The sequence below is a fragment of the Protopterus annectens genome, chromosome 9.part0, assembly GCF_019279795.1.
Source record: "Protopterus annectens isolate FY-2018-M chromosome 9.part0, PAN1.0, whole genome shotgun sequence".
NCBI classification, from domain to species: domain Eukaryota; kingdom Metazoa; phylum Chordata; order Ceratodontiformes; family Protopteridae; genus Protopterus; species Protopterus annectens.
Genome location: NC_056743.1, coordinates 157,599,477 through 157,617,290, shown reverse-complemented (window position 1 = coordinate 157,617,290; position 17,814 = coordinate 157,599,477). Strand labels below are relative to the sequence as shown.

At 39.1% G+C, this 17,814-nt stretch overlaps 1 protein-coding gene across 1 annotated transcript in view; it reads left to right on the top strand.

Annotated features, from left to right (window-relative positions):
* Positions 1 to 17,814, top strand: part of LOC122811101 (high choriolytic enzyme 1-like) — a 154,085-nt gene that overhangs the window by 97,719 nt on the left and 38,552 nt on the right. The window contains exon 7 of the mRNA XM_044082678.1: positions 7,003 to 7,084. Coding sequence (XP_043938613.1) covers positions 7,003 to 7,084 — 82 coding nt within the window. The remainder of the gene's footprint in view (positions 1 to 7,002; positions 7,085 to 17,814) is intronic.

The following is a 17,814-nucleotide window of genomic DNA, read 5'->3' as shown; positions in this document are numbered from 1 at the left end:
AAGAAGGTCTACTTGTGTACTTATATCAGAAGTACAATGTTGAATCTTAATGATGTCATACTACCTAACTAGGTATGCACAGCTGTTAAATACAGAAGCATCCTTAAGAATAGTGTTAATGTTATTCCAAAACATCAGATATACATGCAATGCTTAAAAAAATCAATTTTCCAATTGGATAAAATGCTTCATTGTGCTTTCTACAGTCCACAAATAAGGAAAATCTTCTTTAACCGGCAAACTACAATTCATGTTGCTGAATTGTAAAGTGCAAAATTTTCCACGATAGTTATACAACAGCCACAAGTAGTAACACATAAAAACACTCTCAATAAACACAGAAAAAGAAAGAAAAGCTTACAAAAATACTTCACAAGAGCCACAATACAGTAAATAAAACATATAGTTAAAATGCTACCACAATGGCTGTGGCAAAATAGGTACAAAACTATTTAGCTAGACCTTAATATAGTTAAGGTGCTTAACACAAGGAATAGACCATCAATGGTTGATACAGCTCATGGAGGGCACCACATTTAAAAGGTAGTAACCTGTAATACATAGAGTGAAGCTTCAAGTAAATATTTAAAGTAGGAATGTCATCAATCAAAATATAAGCAATTATAACCAGTTCTGTTGACCCAAAAGTGTAAAGCTCTGACTGCAACCCTGAGTTAATTTAGCAGCTAGGGAATTTGTTGGAAATGCCAAGGGGAAGGAAGGAGTGACATGGAATTGCCAGCTCATTTCTCTTTGGGGTGGGGTGAGGATGCATGTCCAAGGCACACAGTGCCATGGTTGTTTATTTTTTCCAGATTCTTTTTGTAGGTGAAAAGTATCAATATTACACAAAAAAAAAAATCTACCCATAAGTTGGTGTTTTGTATTTGATCACTCTTTCACTTTGCCCTTTATTCTTTTAATAATATAGTTGAAAAAAATGTGGATGAAGTATTCCAAACTTATGTTACAAAATTATTGATAGTTGATGAAGTGATGAACCTTTGTTTCATTTTAATGAAGGCTTATACGTATTTCTGACAATTTTCAGTATTTCAGATGTAGTTTTATTTCCTTACAATTTAAGCTACAGCACTGAAACAAATCAGCCTGAAAAGTACAGTCTGTGTTTTTTCATTTCTATATAAATAAATAAATAAATCTAAATCTGTATCTATAGTTTTGGCTGCTGAACCCACAGAGGTATGACTCTGCTTCTGCATTTGGAAAAATGCAGCCTAGTGACTTTGGCAGTGAGTATTTTTTTTTTAAACGTAATATAGGCATTTCTTCAGTTTTCATCATGAATTTTATGACTATTGTTTTACAGAAGTACTCTGAAATATATTTTTTCATTCAAAAAGCTATTTTGCTTTCACTTTGTTAAACCATCTTAAGTGCTATATTTGAACATTTGTATGCATGCATTCATGAAGTAGTATCTTAAAACACCTGTATTGCATAAAGCCATTGATGATCACTCTTTGTGGCACTGTTTTTAAGTAGAAGAATGCAGTTCTGTAACATTGGCAATTTATTATATGTTCTCTTCATGCCTTCTCATAATTAACATGCACTGCTTTCACAATTATAGAGCAACTGCACTATACATTATATACCCTCTTAGCATCCATGCTTCTGAAAGGCGGTATGGCATTTGTTGATTTAATGTGTCTGTTATCTGCCATTCTTTAGATGAATATCCCTCATAAAATATTACACTAATCTCATCTGTCTGCTTCCAACTGAACAGTGTCAGCGTGTATTATAAGTAGTCTTTGCAGTAATCACTTTGCCAGAGAGTCACAAAGTATAATCTGTTTGTACCATGAGAATGATTTTTACTCCTGTTTCCAAAACATCTGTTTGTAGCCCATCTGGAATTATTTGCTTCTTTTCATATGTGGCATAAAAGGAATATAACTGTATAAACTGGAGTATACATCCTGGTCCTTCATCTACTACTATCAACTACATGTTGTTAACACTGACCCCCCCCCCCCCCCATTTAGGAATCCTTCCCAATAAAGCTCCAGTCACTTCTTTCCCACCTAACCCCTCTATAAAGTATTTGAATAATGAATAGGTAGCCTAATTAAACCCATTCTTAGCCCTTTACAGTCTAACTTAACTCATACTATACTGTTATGCTACTAATCGTTTTTCATGTTTCTCACCTTCCTTCCACTCTTCCTTAACGTTTTCCATCCGTCTGCGTTCCATACCATTATATACCTTGTTGTATATACTGCGCATGCTGATAGTTACTGTGTATACTGCATTCTGATCCAGTTGTGTAACTTGTTTTACACTTTTAATACTGATGGTTGATTTTTAGTGATAATTGTTCTTTTATTTATAGTTGTATTGTTGATATAGTCGTGATTGCTTGTAAAACATGCTTCACTATACATCACTATATGCATTCATCAGAAAATGTGAACTTTTCTTTTTTGTCTGCTATGCTCTCCCAGGCTGAGCCTGAAATGGCCCACTGGGATAAGAGTTCTGCTCAGGTAACAAATGGGACTTCACTTTGATAACTGAGAGACATGGAGAACCAAAAGACTGAGAAAATGTTTGGAATGAACAACATTAATTGACTGTGTTCTACAATGCCTTCATCACTATTGCTTGGTTCATTTGCTCTTCAGTTGTGCAGGTGAGAATGAATTGTATTAAAGCCATCACCCAATCAATCATCATAGTAAGTTAGTGTTAGCTACCCATTCTCACTTTCTGACTCAACCCCTGAGATGGGTAAACCAGTGTTAGCTAGTCACTCTCACCTTCCAACTCTTCCTCTGGGATGGACAAGTTACTATTAGCGCCACATTTTCACATTCCATCTCCTCCCCTGGGATAGATAAGTCAGTGTTAACAATGCATGTACACCTTCTGACTCCACCCTTGGGCTGGGTGAGGTAGCATTAACCACTTATTCTCACTTTCTAACTCCTCCCCTTGGATGGATATACCAGTGTTAACCACTCATTCCCACATTCTGACTCCTCCCCTGAGATGGGCAAGCCAGTATCAGACACTCATTCCCACATTTTAACACCTCTCCAGGAATGGATAAGGCAGTGTTTGCTATTTCTTCTCACATTCTAACCTCTCTTTCTCCTCTGAGAAGCATAAGGCAACATTAGCCACTCATTCCAAACTTTAACTTCTCCAGAATATGGGTAGTCTAGTGTTACCAAATCATCCCCACTCATCCAGTAAGCCATGACAACCTTTGCAACTTGTCAGAGGCAATTTGTGTTTTCATCTACCTTTTACCCCCATATTAAGCTTTATCAGCAATTCCAGGATGACATCTGCGTCAAATGGAAAAGGCCATTTATAGAGTTGGAAAGCTTTTTGAATTATATCAATGAGACTACAGCTTTCTTGCAGTTTACCTTTGATTATAGCACCCATTCCATCCATTACCTTGACATTTACCTTTTTAAAGATACCACTAACACCAGATATATCACTAGGATACATAGGAAAGTGACATACTGCAATTGCTTTTTGCACTTCAGCAGTTCGCACCCTTACCATCAAAAGAGGTCGGTTGTGAAGGGGCAACTTGACAGAGTGGCCCAGCTGGTCACCACGCACAATGACTTTATTGAAGAGGTTAACACCTTATGGTCTATATTTCTTAGTAGGGCCTATTTCTCTGACCTTGTGGACAAATTAATCTCAGAGGTTACTATAAAAAGACTAAATGGACACTTTAAACCTATTTTAAGCCACTATGGTGCCTCTGGGCAGTCTGCAGATCAGCCACATGAAACCATACATAGTGTGGACAGGACCCCGAGTGGATTTGAAAATGAAAAAGAAGGGGTAACATCTGAATTTTCAAAAGCCTTGGTTTTGACCTTTAATCAAGACACTGCCACGTTAAGGAATATTTTTGAAAAGAACTGGCTCATCCTATTTGAGGATGCAAATTTAAGACAGAGAATAGGGAAAAAAACCTAAGAACTGTATATGGAAAGGAGCCATATTTTAAGGATTTACTGAGGACAAAATGGAGAGGAAAAATAAAATGTAAACAAGGAATGGTTAAGTGTGGAACCTGCACATGGTGTAATAAAATTCAATCGTCGAACAGCTTTACTGTTAGGAATAATACATATTATCTTAGGAATAATACATATTATCTTAGGAATAACGCATATTATCTTAGGAATAATGCATATTATCTTAGGAATAATACATATTATCTTAGGAATAATGCATATTATCTTAGGAATAATACATATTATCTTAGGAACAGATATATTTGCACTTCTAAAGGAGTAGTATACCTGGCCTCATGTAAATCCTGTCATTGTTTCCACATTGGAAAGATGGAGAGAAGGTTCTCTCAGAAAATATACGAGCACGAGTAGGCCATTAAAAGACATAGCACAAATAATGCCTTGGCAAAACATGTCACCAACAATGAAGGGCATGCTTTTCATTACACGGCCATAGATCATGTCATTATTGACGACAATAAACGATGGGCACTGATGTTAGACATCAGTGAACTTAAACAGCAGATTCACCTACAGGCTGACAGCTGGCCAGGTATAAATGAGAGAAGCTCCATCTCCCCCATTTTGTAGTTAAAAGCACTGGAAAGTAAAAACGTCCAAGTGAACATATAGTAATGGGGATATATATATGTATATGTGTGTGTGTATACATATGAAAAATACATAGGTCATAAATAGATCACACAAAAGTGTAAACAATAATTAGAAGAAAGTTAAAAATATGTTTTTGCTTATGCAGCTTGTTTTTAAAGAGTAATTTAATTATGAATTAGCGCATGCAACATTTTAGCAACTTATTCTGTCTTTTTTTAATGTTAAGTAAGTGTATAGATTCATTGTGCAGTGGTTCCCTAACAGAACTCGATTAGTTAATGTGTGAGTTATTTTAAATCCAGCATCAGTATGTGTCAACCAATGAGAATGGATGGTAAAGCATAAAGGAAGTGACACTTGTGAATTTTGTTTGTCTGATGAAGTTTTACACATTGTGAAATGAAAACGCTAACCAGTTTTTATTGTTTTATGTATTAAAGTGATGCTTGCACCTTTTGAGTACTTGTATACAGTCTACAATCGCTGTTTTTACATTTGTTGACTGCCTTTGGGATTATTTACTTGTTTATGTGAGTTTTTGGCTTGCTTATATAAATATTTTAACCATCTTTTTCAGTATGTGTAGTTATGAAACAAAATGATGTACAATTTAAATTGCTGCTTTTGATAACAGCTGTGGTTGCAGGTAATCATTTAAGTTTAGCAATACAGTGTTTACTATAAAAGCCATTTATCCCTTAGCTGTACCTTCACAGTAGCTCATGCAGGGGTCCTTCATTTTAAGATGCTTGAGCAGCTACCATTTAATGAAGGCCAAGAGCATGACTAGCTGCATTTCGGGTAAATCCTCAGTCCTCCATGATAATCACTGAGTTTAGAATTTGTTTGCTCCTTTCTCCAAGGTGCAGCAAAATCAGAATTTTTCTTGGGGGATAGCCTGTTTAACTACCTTACTTCATAGTACAGCATACCAACTGCCCATATCTGTCATCAGGTGTGTCTGCCTCTCTTACATCAAACCATTCTGGAGTTCAAGCTGAATCCTATACAGAACCTAAGGACATCCTGGGGGTTCATGTCTTTAACCTTCAGACAGAGAATAATTATGTTTTTGTGGTGCCCCCCCCCCATTACTCTCCCAATTTCTGTGATCATGTCATTTTGTCTGAGGGGAAGGTACGCACGGGGACATGTGGCATATAACCTCAACTCTGCAACAGCTCAACCAGAACCTCCCAACTTTCCCCCTCTTTGGACTATGCCTATCATTGCCTCAACCCCAGCCTCTACCAGAGATGTTCACAAGGGATGCATATACAACTGCCCCCGGGATGGACACAGGACACACCTTCACTCACTGCCAGCACCTCAGAAGCCTAACTACTAATCAAACCTTTGTCCCATCGGTTGTAGTGATTGCTATATTCTTTACGCTATGGTGCTAGCAGTAAACTCTAAGGTTAGCATATCATGTTTGATTAAGTCTGCATTTCCAGTGGGTAAAGACGCCTGTAAAGGAGAGTATGGGGCTTTGCCCTCCAGTCAAAAATAAATAAATAAATAAATAAATTCAGAATGTGACTTGATTGGTTTGCTTTGATTGAGTCAGTTTTTCAAGAAATGTATTTTGATGGACTAATATGGATCCCATATACTAACAGATCTCATTTTTAGACTGTCTTAGGCCACTGTGCATACACAATATATACAAACCTTTTGAAAGTCACTGGATAATTACCATCCTTGGCCTACTTCTCTGCATTTCTTTGTATCCTGCTTTCCCATTTCATTGATCATTGGTATTTAAACATGATTCTTATAGTCTACCTCTAGGTCATCTACATTTGATATTTAGTTAAATAAATCCTTATAATTTGGGGTTGATTTTGCAGTATGCTTCTTCTTAAACATCTGAGTGCTATGAGGTCTGCTATGAATTTTGAACCCAGACTCAGTTCTCAGAATACAGCCCAATCAAATGAAGTCTGTATACATTTTTCATGATGGGGGGGTTGGCACGTGCATGTCTAGCAACACAATTTCAGTACATATTTGATAAGTGCACATACATGCAAGGGTTATGGAAGCATGTTGTATGATAAAGCAGGTAACTGGACAATTGTCTGAGGCCATTTGATTCTTATAAAATGTTGCCTGCTACTTTATGTTTATTTATTACTTTTCTTTTCCAAGCAAACTCATGGGATGCAAACAATACTGTTTCTATCAGATTCCTGACAGTCAGTACAACACTAATGCTGGTAGCTCTGTATATGACACAGAATAGTAATACTTTGACCAATAATTTGTTTCAATTCATAGGAAACCTGAGATATCCATGCGCTACTGCAAAGCATTGCATTTGTCTATATAATTTTGTGACTCCTTTGTCTTTTCTCTTCAGGCAGGGAAGGTAACTTTAAAAGGCTGAACACCAATAATCTGGGAACACGCTACGATTATGGCTCAATTATGCATTATGGAAAGTAAGCAAGTAATTTCTTTACTGATATTATGTGATAATTTATGATAAATTTTTCTATGAAGCGGAATAATGTAAAATACAGTACTAGATAATAAGACTTTGCTTTTACTGGTTATAGCTATTGTGACCAATGTCCAGTGACTGCTCCATGGTGTGCCCAAGTATCCTGAGATGTGCAAATACCTGTGATTCTGCAAAGTATCTGCATGAAGTTAGTAGTTCAGTCCTAGGGACTGGTTACTATTCTGTGGTAAATAATGCTAGCTGTTATGTTCATTGCCCAGTAACAAGTGAGCTGCATCATATTAGGAGTTGCAATCTACGAAGTAGTTATGTGAAATCATCATTGATTTTTACAATAAAGCTAAATTGTGTTTTTTTTTAACATAACTTCAGAATATCAACATAAATACTTAATCCATAAATCTTCATGGTCATTTATAATAGTCTCCCTCCAGTCCATGAATGCTACAGTCAATCATAGTCCTCACCTCTCTGGAAACGTGGTTCAACAGTCTGCTTTCATCCCATCTGTTGTCATTTAAATGACATTTGGTGTTCTAAGACAGTGCAGTAATTGCCTTATGTTTACTGACTGTTAATTGCTTTTATCAGTACAACATGTGAAAGATTAAATATTTAAGAAACATGGAGGCAAACCACTGATGTCATCCCACAATCAGTAAGCATCATACCTACAGGACACGACATCAGTTACAACACACCACTAGGCCCATATCTTATGTTGAGGCTGAAAAGAAAACTTTGGCAAAGCCTCCTAGAACGTCCTCTAAAAATGTAGTCTCCAGCACATGATGCAGTGCCTACTTCTTCTTCACTCACATACACTACAAATTCACATAACTCACCAAGAGTCATCAGGAAATCAGGCCTAAGCATATGAGCCCACTAAGTCTGCTGTCACACAGGGAAATTATTTAACCATTGGTCATATTGTTGGAAATTAATTTTAAGCCATGGCTTTGCCACTAAGTGTTTGTGTGTGTTAGACCTTTCACATGGGTGTTCTCATCTTAGGGGTATTCAATGACTGCTCCCAGTTTGAAATCATCTGGAAAGGTGGTTAGCCCGAAACCTTTGACATTGGATTTGTTATCCAAGAAATGGGTGCCAAAGAGAAGTGGGCCTATCACAGAGCCCTGGGGGACTGCACTACTGAACAGCCTCTTTGTGGAGGTGGCTTCACCAATTCTAACCTCTTGCATCCTATCAGTCAGCTAGCTAGCTATCCAGCATGTTATAAAGGCAGTTATACCTAGTTCAATAAGTTTGTTGACAATGCCAAAGTGTGGTTCTGTATCAAATACTTTACCCAGATCTACTTGGGCAGCAGGCACCATTTTCCTCTCATCCAATGCCTTAGTGACCTTTTCAAAGAAGTTCACCAGATTCAAAGAAGTTCACCAGATTCAGTAAAATAACCTTCTTTTGGCAAAGCCAAAATGAGACTGATCCAGTGTCAGGATATTTCCTATGTCCATTCTAAAACTGGTTGAAGAATAAGGTGCCTCTTTCCCAAAATAAAATAAATGTGTAGATCAAGAGGAAGGTACCAAACATGGCTCGAATATAAAATTTATCGTTAATGATATAATGTTAAAGTGAATACTTTCACATCTAACATGGACTTTTCATCACACTTTTTTTCAGTGTTACATGTACTATGAAGTGTTCCGGCACAAAGGTACCGTGTTTGGTACATTTCTTTTGATCTACATATTTCCTTTGTCCTTGTTGATAAGTTTAATGATAATTCTTTCCATGGCTTTACAAAAAAGACTAGTCAGACTAATGGGTCTGTAGTTTCCAGGATCTTCTGAAGGTCCTCCCTTATGAAGGGGGATGAAAGCCTGTTTTAAGACTATAGTTAAATAATGACTCCAGGAGCCCTGATAAATCATATTTTAGACTGTTTAAGAGGTATTCTAGAATGTTATTGGAGCCCACTGAGGCCATGTTCTTGGCTTTAGCAAGTGAAGCCAGTACATGCTTCCTAGTTATAGTTGGAGGGGTTATGTTTGAGGATATTTTTGGGGGGATGGTTGGAGGTGAGGGGGATAAAGTTGAACTATATTTGTCCACTAACAGGTTTGCTATATTGACAGGTTCGGTGAATGTGGCACCATTAACCACCAGTTCAGCTGTGGTTTCTGACATAGGTAAAGAAGGCCTTATGGCTATCTTTCACTTGGAAGGCTACCTTAACCTCGAAGTTGTGCTTGCCTGGCCTAATTACTCCTCTTAGTTGCCTGTTTAGTTTGATGAGAGAGTTTATCTTTATGGAAATTAGCCTTTATGATTTTTGCCGTATTTGTTTCCTTTTGTTGTCTATCGTGTTTAATTTGGGATACCACTGGGGTGGTTCATTTCTGGGGCTATTCCTGGTCTTACTTTTGGTAGGTACAGCAGCCTGTATGCAGTCATTGACATGTTTGTACAGAGTTTCTGAGAGCAATTCAGCATAAGCTTCTGTTTTCTTAGGGTTAATAAAAGGTAATTTACCATGGAATAATTCCTAAATGTTATTGGTTTTAATGGGATTATGCAGTTGATTTTTGATTTTGAAGGCGACAGCTTTATGGTCAGAGGTTATCAGGGAGGATGACACATGGGGAGGGGGGTACAGCATTCTCCCATATTTGTGAGCACAAGGTCTTGTATGTTGGAGCCACTAGTAGGCACATTCTCTATTTGGCCAAGGGTGTTTGTATTTACAAAGTCTAATAATCTCTGTGCCTGTAGATTTGAGGCCATGTAGGATTCCCAGTCTATAGAAGGGGAATTAAAGTCTCCATGAGGAGGGTGTTAGACTGGATGGTAAGTGTCTCCAATAGGTCCAAATATGCATTTTGAGCTTCTTGGGACATGGAAGGTGACCTATAGCTGGCTAGGATATTGTACAAGATTTTGTCTATAGTGATCTGCATGTGGAGGAACTCCAGTGTGTCATCCTGTACGACCAACTTAGAGGTATGTTTGTTATTGATGTATTATTAAGACACCTCCTACTTTAGTCCTTGTCTGGCATGAAAGGCCCAACCTTATGTGGCCTCATATTTCTCCACAAAGCCAGTTGGTCTCCAAATATCTGCAGTGGGGAACTAAACTGACAATAACAACAAATAAACAAGATGCATTAGATTTATAGGACATTAACCCAATGTAGTCCCAGAGTATGGAATTAATTACCTTTACAGTTCGAATAAAGTACTACCTGGTAACCCATTTAAAATCAGAGTGGATGAATGGATTGGTAGACACATATTTACTTGAGGGTTATGCATGGTCCCAATTGATTTAGGAGGAACTTGAAAAGGGTGGCATGACTTTTTAATTGCATCTTCTTAAAGATGCATAGGGCTAAACATCTTATGGTCTGTCTAATTTTTTGTAACACATTTGTCATAGCAATATAGGAACAATACTAGTTATAACTCTAACCACAGTTTATCCACCTGCCCTTTATAGGATATACTCTAGAAGCAGTTAAAGAAAGAGGTGTAGCAGAATGTGAGGGAGGCATGGCTTACTAGAAAATGCATTGTATAGAGAGATATAGCAGCTCAAATGGTGGTGCCATTGTTATTGTAGGCAGTACTAGAAAATACCTGTATGGAAAACCATGAACATGTGAGGGTATAATATATTAAGAAGGATATAGATTGTGTGGAGGAGACAAAGAAAATAACAAAATGTGGCAGAAGTGTGCTAATCTAACTTCTCTGAGTTGGGGATTGCTGGTGGAAGGTTTATTTTGTGCTTTCCTGATTGGTAATTAGCTTAAAACTTGTTTCTCTTTCCTCGTATTTAAGCCAAGCATTTGCGTGGTGCTGCTCTTCGTCCAGTGGTGGTTAGCAATACCCTTGTATAAATGCAATATCCCAGAAGCTCAGTTTTTCCCTCAGCAGCTGTCAGTGAATCGCTTCCATGCTTTTCTGTTGCTCTAGGAGCAACTCAGTTGTACACTGAGCACCACTGAATTATTGATCAACCTTAGCATAAACAAATTATAGGTCCCTCTTGTAGTCTCAGTGTTAGCAGCACAGTCCTGCCAAATTAACCCATTCCTTTCCCTGATAAAACATATAGTAAGAACCTGCTATCATGGGCGGGCAATTTTCCATCATCTCTATGGCCAGCCTGATAGATATGGGCATCCTTAGGTAATGTAGCAATTGTCTTATCTATACTGACAAACGCTTCTGAAACAAACAAATACTTTATGTGAGAGATGTAGTTATACTATGAAATTGGAGGTAAGGCTCTCACATAAGGACAAATTAAATGTGAGACTGGTTGCCAGCAAAAACATACTTTCCACACTAAATAAGAACATGACACACAAACCACATATGTGGAGGTACTGACTAGTAACTTACCAAAAGATCAGAGGCCTCCCAAACAAAAACGACTTACGCATATAACAATGCAAAAAAACAACAACACATAATAACACACACCAGTGTCTCAACAAATAAGCCTGTAAGGTGTTACATAACAAAACCTAATGTATCAGTCATAAGTGACCCCATTGTTAAGACACACAGATGTTCCCCTGCTGAGGCTGGATAAAGAGCAGGTTACATTTAGCAGCCTGTCAGGTGCCATTATCCATCAAATCACTCAAGCACTCAAATCACTCAACCACAAGTACTGGTATGACTCCGTCATAGTCCATATGGGGGTGAATAACTTGAACATACCTCACTAAAGTATCTGAAGAGAGACAAGACTGACCTCTCAGATTATGTGTCACAGGTAGGTATAAGCCTAGCCTTAAGCAATGTTCTACCTTCTCCAAGGATGATACCACAATATAAACAAAAAAATGATTGATTTTAACAATTGGTTTAGTTTCTGATGTCAGTCAAAGAGGATGTTATTCTGTTAGAGTATGTAAGATTCCAGACAAGTGAATAAAGACTGCAAAAAGAAAACTATGGTGTAAAAAATATAATATGGAACTTAGAATGTGAACATTGGTTTGCAGTGGTTCTGTTATGTAAAAAAACAGTAAAAATACTAGTAATGTAGGTAAGGAGGGCAAGGTTAACTGTTGAGGATGTGAGGTGGAAAGAACATGTTTATAGAATTATAGCATTAGATCATATATAACTACCAATAAAAAGAGGGAATCTGTTTCATCAAATATTAAACTATGTGGTGGTTAACATAACAATTATAATTGCAAGGGACTTTGTGATTTAAGGGGAACATGTAAAAGGAAAGGGAAAGACGTGAAACGAAAAATACAAGAAGTGATAAAATGTGGTAATTTAGCTGTGTGGAATAAAAGTCAGTGGATTTACAGAAGGAGGTCACTTAGATTTGAAATTGATTACTTTATATTACTGGAAGGCCTGGGGGTTGCAGATGGTGATACATCTGTGATGGGGTTTTCAGACCATTTAGCAATATGGATGGAGGTGATGAACGAAAGGGGATATATTAAAACAGGAAAGTGTATAAAAAGAATAAATGAGAAATCACTGGATAAAATTGGAGAGTAGGAAGTATTGCAGTTATGGAAGGGACATATAACTATGAAGGACTTGCATAAAAACTGGCCTGAATGGTGGAATGGATTAAAAAACATTTAAAAAATGTTTTTTCAATGTAGGTAATGTAAAAAAGGAAGGGAAAGTGAAGTATGGGAAAATACAAAGAAATGTATTAGAGAATTTAGAGAATAATACAAGAGAATATTATGATATGGTAAAATAAATATATAAAAGAAATTGAGAAAATCTAAGGCATCGCTGTTTCGCAGAGATATTAATTAAGAGGGAGGAGGTATCAGATATTTGGGTAAATAGTAAAGGAGGATACTAGTATAATGAGGGAACTGAAAATGTAAAAGGAGGGCTAAAAAGAACACAACAGCAAATTATGAGTATTGTAGTGGTGTAGTACAGTACGTGGAGAATATGTATAACAGTGAAAACAAAGGAAAAAAGAGCAAGAGAAAGGAAAGTGATACAAAAGAGTTAAGGAAGAATCTGTAAAAAAAATACTGTTAGTGAATTAGATGAAGTACTTAGGAAAGTAAATGCTGATTCGGCATCAGGCCCAGATGGTACAGGGTATGTAATGTACAAGAAATTAATGAACTGGCAAAGAGAATATTTTGTAAATGTACTGAATGAATGGTTGAAGGAAGGCTTTGTTTATGAAGAATTATGTAGTGGAATATTAAAATGTATATGGAAGAAAGCTCATAAGAATGAAATAAAAAAAATGGAGACCCATTATACTAAATAACACAAAGTATAAATTGTTTATGAGAACATAGTGAGGAGAATGGAAGGAAGGAAGAGGTATATTATGGAAGAAAATATATATGGTGTGATGTACGTGCACTGGCCCAGCAATCAATGAGCCTCAAGCCTCCGTACTAACACCAGTGAGGGGCATCCATATAGGGAAAGGATAATAAGTTATCACACAGTAAAGTACAATTTCCCTTAAGAGCACACAGAGATCACAGTCAAACTGGGGCTGGTTTCTCCCTTTCTCTCCAGGTTCTCAATACGACTCCCCACTGGCACAGATCTAGGGTCCAGATCTCAGCCTAGTCGGCAAGATAAAACCTCCAGCACCCTCTCTGTCCAACCAGTGCATTGTGTCCCTGCCCAAGTAGCTGACACACACACACTTTGTGTGGTTGTATATAAATCTTATCTCAGACACTCCAGGGGAAGGCTGGCACAGGTTCTCCAGCTGTGCCCCTTTTCTGCCCAGTCTAAAAGGTAGTACCAGCTGCCACCACCCACTAATATCAGCTACTAAAAAGGCCCTTAACCAAGGGTGTCCAATTATTACTGTCCAATATTATTATCCAAATGGTAAGTGTGACTGAACAGCAAAGCTTATTGGAGTGACTTGGTACAGTATCACTATATACATGCAATTTACTCTTAGAGCTTAAATTATCTCTACACAGAACAGACACCGTTGAAAGGTTTAAAAATATTTAATAATAATAAAAACACAAGACAGTACTTCTTACTACACAGTGCTAGTCAAGAGTTCGGAGATCCCAGAGAAATACTTAAAATAATACAGTAGAAAAGTTCTGACATCACAGAAAAACAAACTAGTCTAATCTTCCTATTCCCTAGCTATTTCTAAGAGAAAACACAGTTCTAAAATCCTACTTACATAAAGATACAGGCAGAGTGGTAATGTTGGATGTCCTCAAGACAAATACTCTAATGCTTTCATTCTTTCTTTCCTTAAATTGATAACACAGTACCACTGATTCATTTCAGATTACATCATTTCTTTCTGGTTTCCAGACTAACACACTCTCAAAGGTTAATAGCCCTTGATCTTGCAGCTGATCAGGAAGCCAGAACAATGAAAGAAATTACACATGCAAATTCTAGCAATTAACTCTGTTCCCAAGTCAATAGCCAGAATTCCTTCATCCAGACATATCAACTCCATGTTTAACATCAAAGAACTGGCTTGTCAGCTTTGTTACAGCAGAGTGCACTGTTGTTAAATTTTTGAAGTTCTACAGTTAACACCATTTTTTCCAATTTGAGAGAACAAGGCTATGGCTTATATTACTATTTACAAATGACAGAATTATCTACAAAATTATATCTGGCTAGGCTGGAAGCCTTCACCTATCTTCACACATCTCCCCCCGCCTGGGGAACTCAAGCTAGTTGTTCAAGTGACCCTTGAGAAATGTTTGCTTGAGAGGGTTAGGTCTATCTGATTATACCTTACCCCATTCCCTGTCTTCAGAGCCCATCTGCATTGGCATTGCTAATCCTACTGCAGTGCTGCACTGACATATCATATGCTTGCAACCCTGGGCTCCAACTTATCAACTTGGCATTTTGCTGGCTAGCTCTGTTTAACCATGTCAGGTCTGTGAGGGGAGCAGCTATGGTACTATAACTGGGAATTAACTTTCTGTAGTACCCTGCTGCCCCTAAGAATCCACTCCCCTGTGTTTTGGTCACAGGTCCAGGCCATGCATGAATAGCTTCTACTTTGGCAGGTTCTGGCCTGATCTTACCACTCGCCACTCTATGTCCCAGGTAGGAGACCTCTGCCATACCCACCTGACATTTGCTTGGCTTAATGGTCAACCCTGCCCTCTGTAGTCTGCCCAGCTCCTTCCTGACATGCTGAAGGTACTCTTGCCAGGAATGGCTGTAGATGGCAATATCATCTAGGTAAGCAAGGGAAAACCCTCCTGCTCCTGCTAGGACATGATCTCCCAGCCTCTGGAGAGTTGCTGTGGCATTTTTCATCCCAAAGGGCATCATTGTGTACTCATACAAGCCAAAAGGAGTCACAAAGGCTGATTTCTCTTTAGCACTGGGAGTCAAGGATACCTGCCATTAACCCTTGGTAAGATCAATGGTTGTAAGATACCTAGCCCCACCCAGCTGCTCTAGGACCTCATCTGTCCTAGGCATAAGGTAAGCATCTGACTCTGTGTGACTATTTAATTTCCTGTAGAATACACAGAGCCTGGTGCTACCATCCTTCTTTGGCACCAGCACCACTGGGGAGGCCCAGAGACTGTTGGACTCTTGAATCACTCCTAGCTCCAACATCTCTTGTATCTCCTCCCTCAGAGTTTGTTTGACTCTCTCAGGCACCTTATCAGTGGCCTGCCTAATAGGCCTTTGGGGTCCTGTATCCCCCTGGTGCTGCACCAGGTGGGTGCACCCTGATTTCCCAATGAACATGTCCCCAAACTCCTGTAACATGCTTGGATTTATCAAACTTGGGTAGGAGATAGCTGCTGGGACATTGCTACCCCTTCCACTGAGGTGTCAGTCTGAGCCTCACTGAGGACATCAGTCACCAGATTTCCCTCAGACTCCTCCTGCAATCCACTGCAAATGCTCAACACAAGGGCCTCCCTATCAAGGTAAGGTTTCATCATGTTAACATGGTACAATTTGGTCCCCTGTCTCCTGCCTAGCAGTTTCACCATGTAGTTAACATCACTCACCTTTCTTACTACCTGTTAGGGTCTCTCCCAAGCTGCTTGCAGCCTGTTGTATCTGACAGGAATAAGAACCATTACCTGCTACCCCATAGCATACTCTCTAGCTCAAGCAATCCTGTCATACCATAGCTTTTTCTGTTGTTGGGCTTCTGCCAGGTTCTCCTGGGCCAAGCCCATGAGTTCCCTGAGCCTTGTCCTGAGGTTTAGGACATATGCCACAACAGACTCCTTGTGAGGTTTACACTCACCATTCCACTAATCATAAATTAAATCTAGAGGTCCTCTCACCCTATGTCTATACAGCAAATCAAAGGGTGAAAAACCTGTAGATTCCTGGGGAACCTCTCTATAAGCAAACAACAGATGGGATGAATATTTGTCCCACTCCCTCTTAAACTGGTCTGCAAATGCTGGTAGCATGGACTTGATTGTAGAGTTTAACCTCTCAACAAGACCATTGGTCTGGGGATGGTAGGAGGTGGTCTTCAGGTACTTCACCCCACAGTACTTCCACAGACAAGCCAGCAGGTCTGACATATAATTGGCACCTCTGTCAGTCAGTATTTCTTTTCGGAAACCTACTCTGCTGAAAATCTCTAACAAAGCATTTGCCACTGTTTCTGCCTCAATGGAGGACAGAACCACTGCCTCAGAGTATCGTCTAGCATAGTCCACTACCACCTGGATATACTTTTTCCCTGTGGGGTGCTCAGAGGCCCCACAATATCCATTGCTATCCTCTGAAATGCCTCCTCAATCACAGGCAAAGGCATCAAAGGAGCTCTCACCTTGTCTTCTGCCTTGCCTATCTTTTGGCACTGCTTACAGGTCCTGCAGTACCTTGTTACATCTCTGGAAATTCCAGGCCAATAGAAGTTCTGTATAATACATTTTTTTATATATTTTATGCCCATATGACCTGCAAAGGAAATATCATGGGGTATGGCTAGAAGTGCCAGATGGTAGGCTCTAGGCACTACCAACTGCTGTACTCTCACCTTCTAGACCTCCCTCAGGGGTACACTCTCTATACATTAACCTTTTGTCCCAGTATACAGAATCAGGAGCCTTACTAGTTATCTGCCTCAGGCCTTGCAATGTAAGGTCTGAGAGCTGAACCTGTCTCAACCCTTTCTTTGTAACCCTTCCCAGCTCCCCTTCCCCAGGAAGTCTGGCATCCTCTGACAGTGGTGCCTCGCTGTCAGCCTGGGTACTACTACTCACCCTTACCTTTGCAGTCACTCTGTCCAAGGGAACATCAGTACCCACAAACAACTGTGTCTCACTTTCAGTCTCACTGTTACAGAGTAGCTCTCTTGCTGAAGTAACCACCTCACCAGTCCTGGCTGCAAGTATGCGGTCTGTCTGGGTCTCCCCCAGGCTACCAGACCCACATGCTTGTCTCAAAGGCTGACTGCACGTAGCTGCATTAACACATGTAGTGCCTCATCCAAATCCTTCCCTATTAGGACATCTGCAGTATGGTGGTTTGGTACCCCTGTTTTCTCAAGACAACCTACTACTGGCATTTTATCTTCCCCACTTACTGGCTCTCTCACCTTTTGTTCCCCACCTTGTCTCTGTGGACATCTGTATGCCACATGGCCCCACTGGTTGCATTCAAAACATTTATTCCTAGGTCCTGTACGTGTACCTGGACTAATTGTTTCCCCGGCTACTGGCAGATTCTTTTGGGGGAATCTGTGCTGCCCACCATGGGTTCCTTT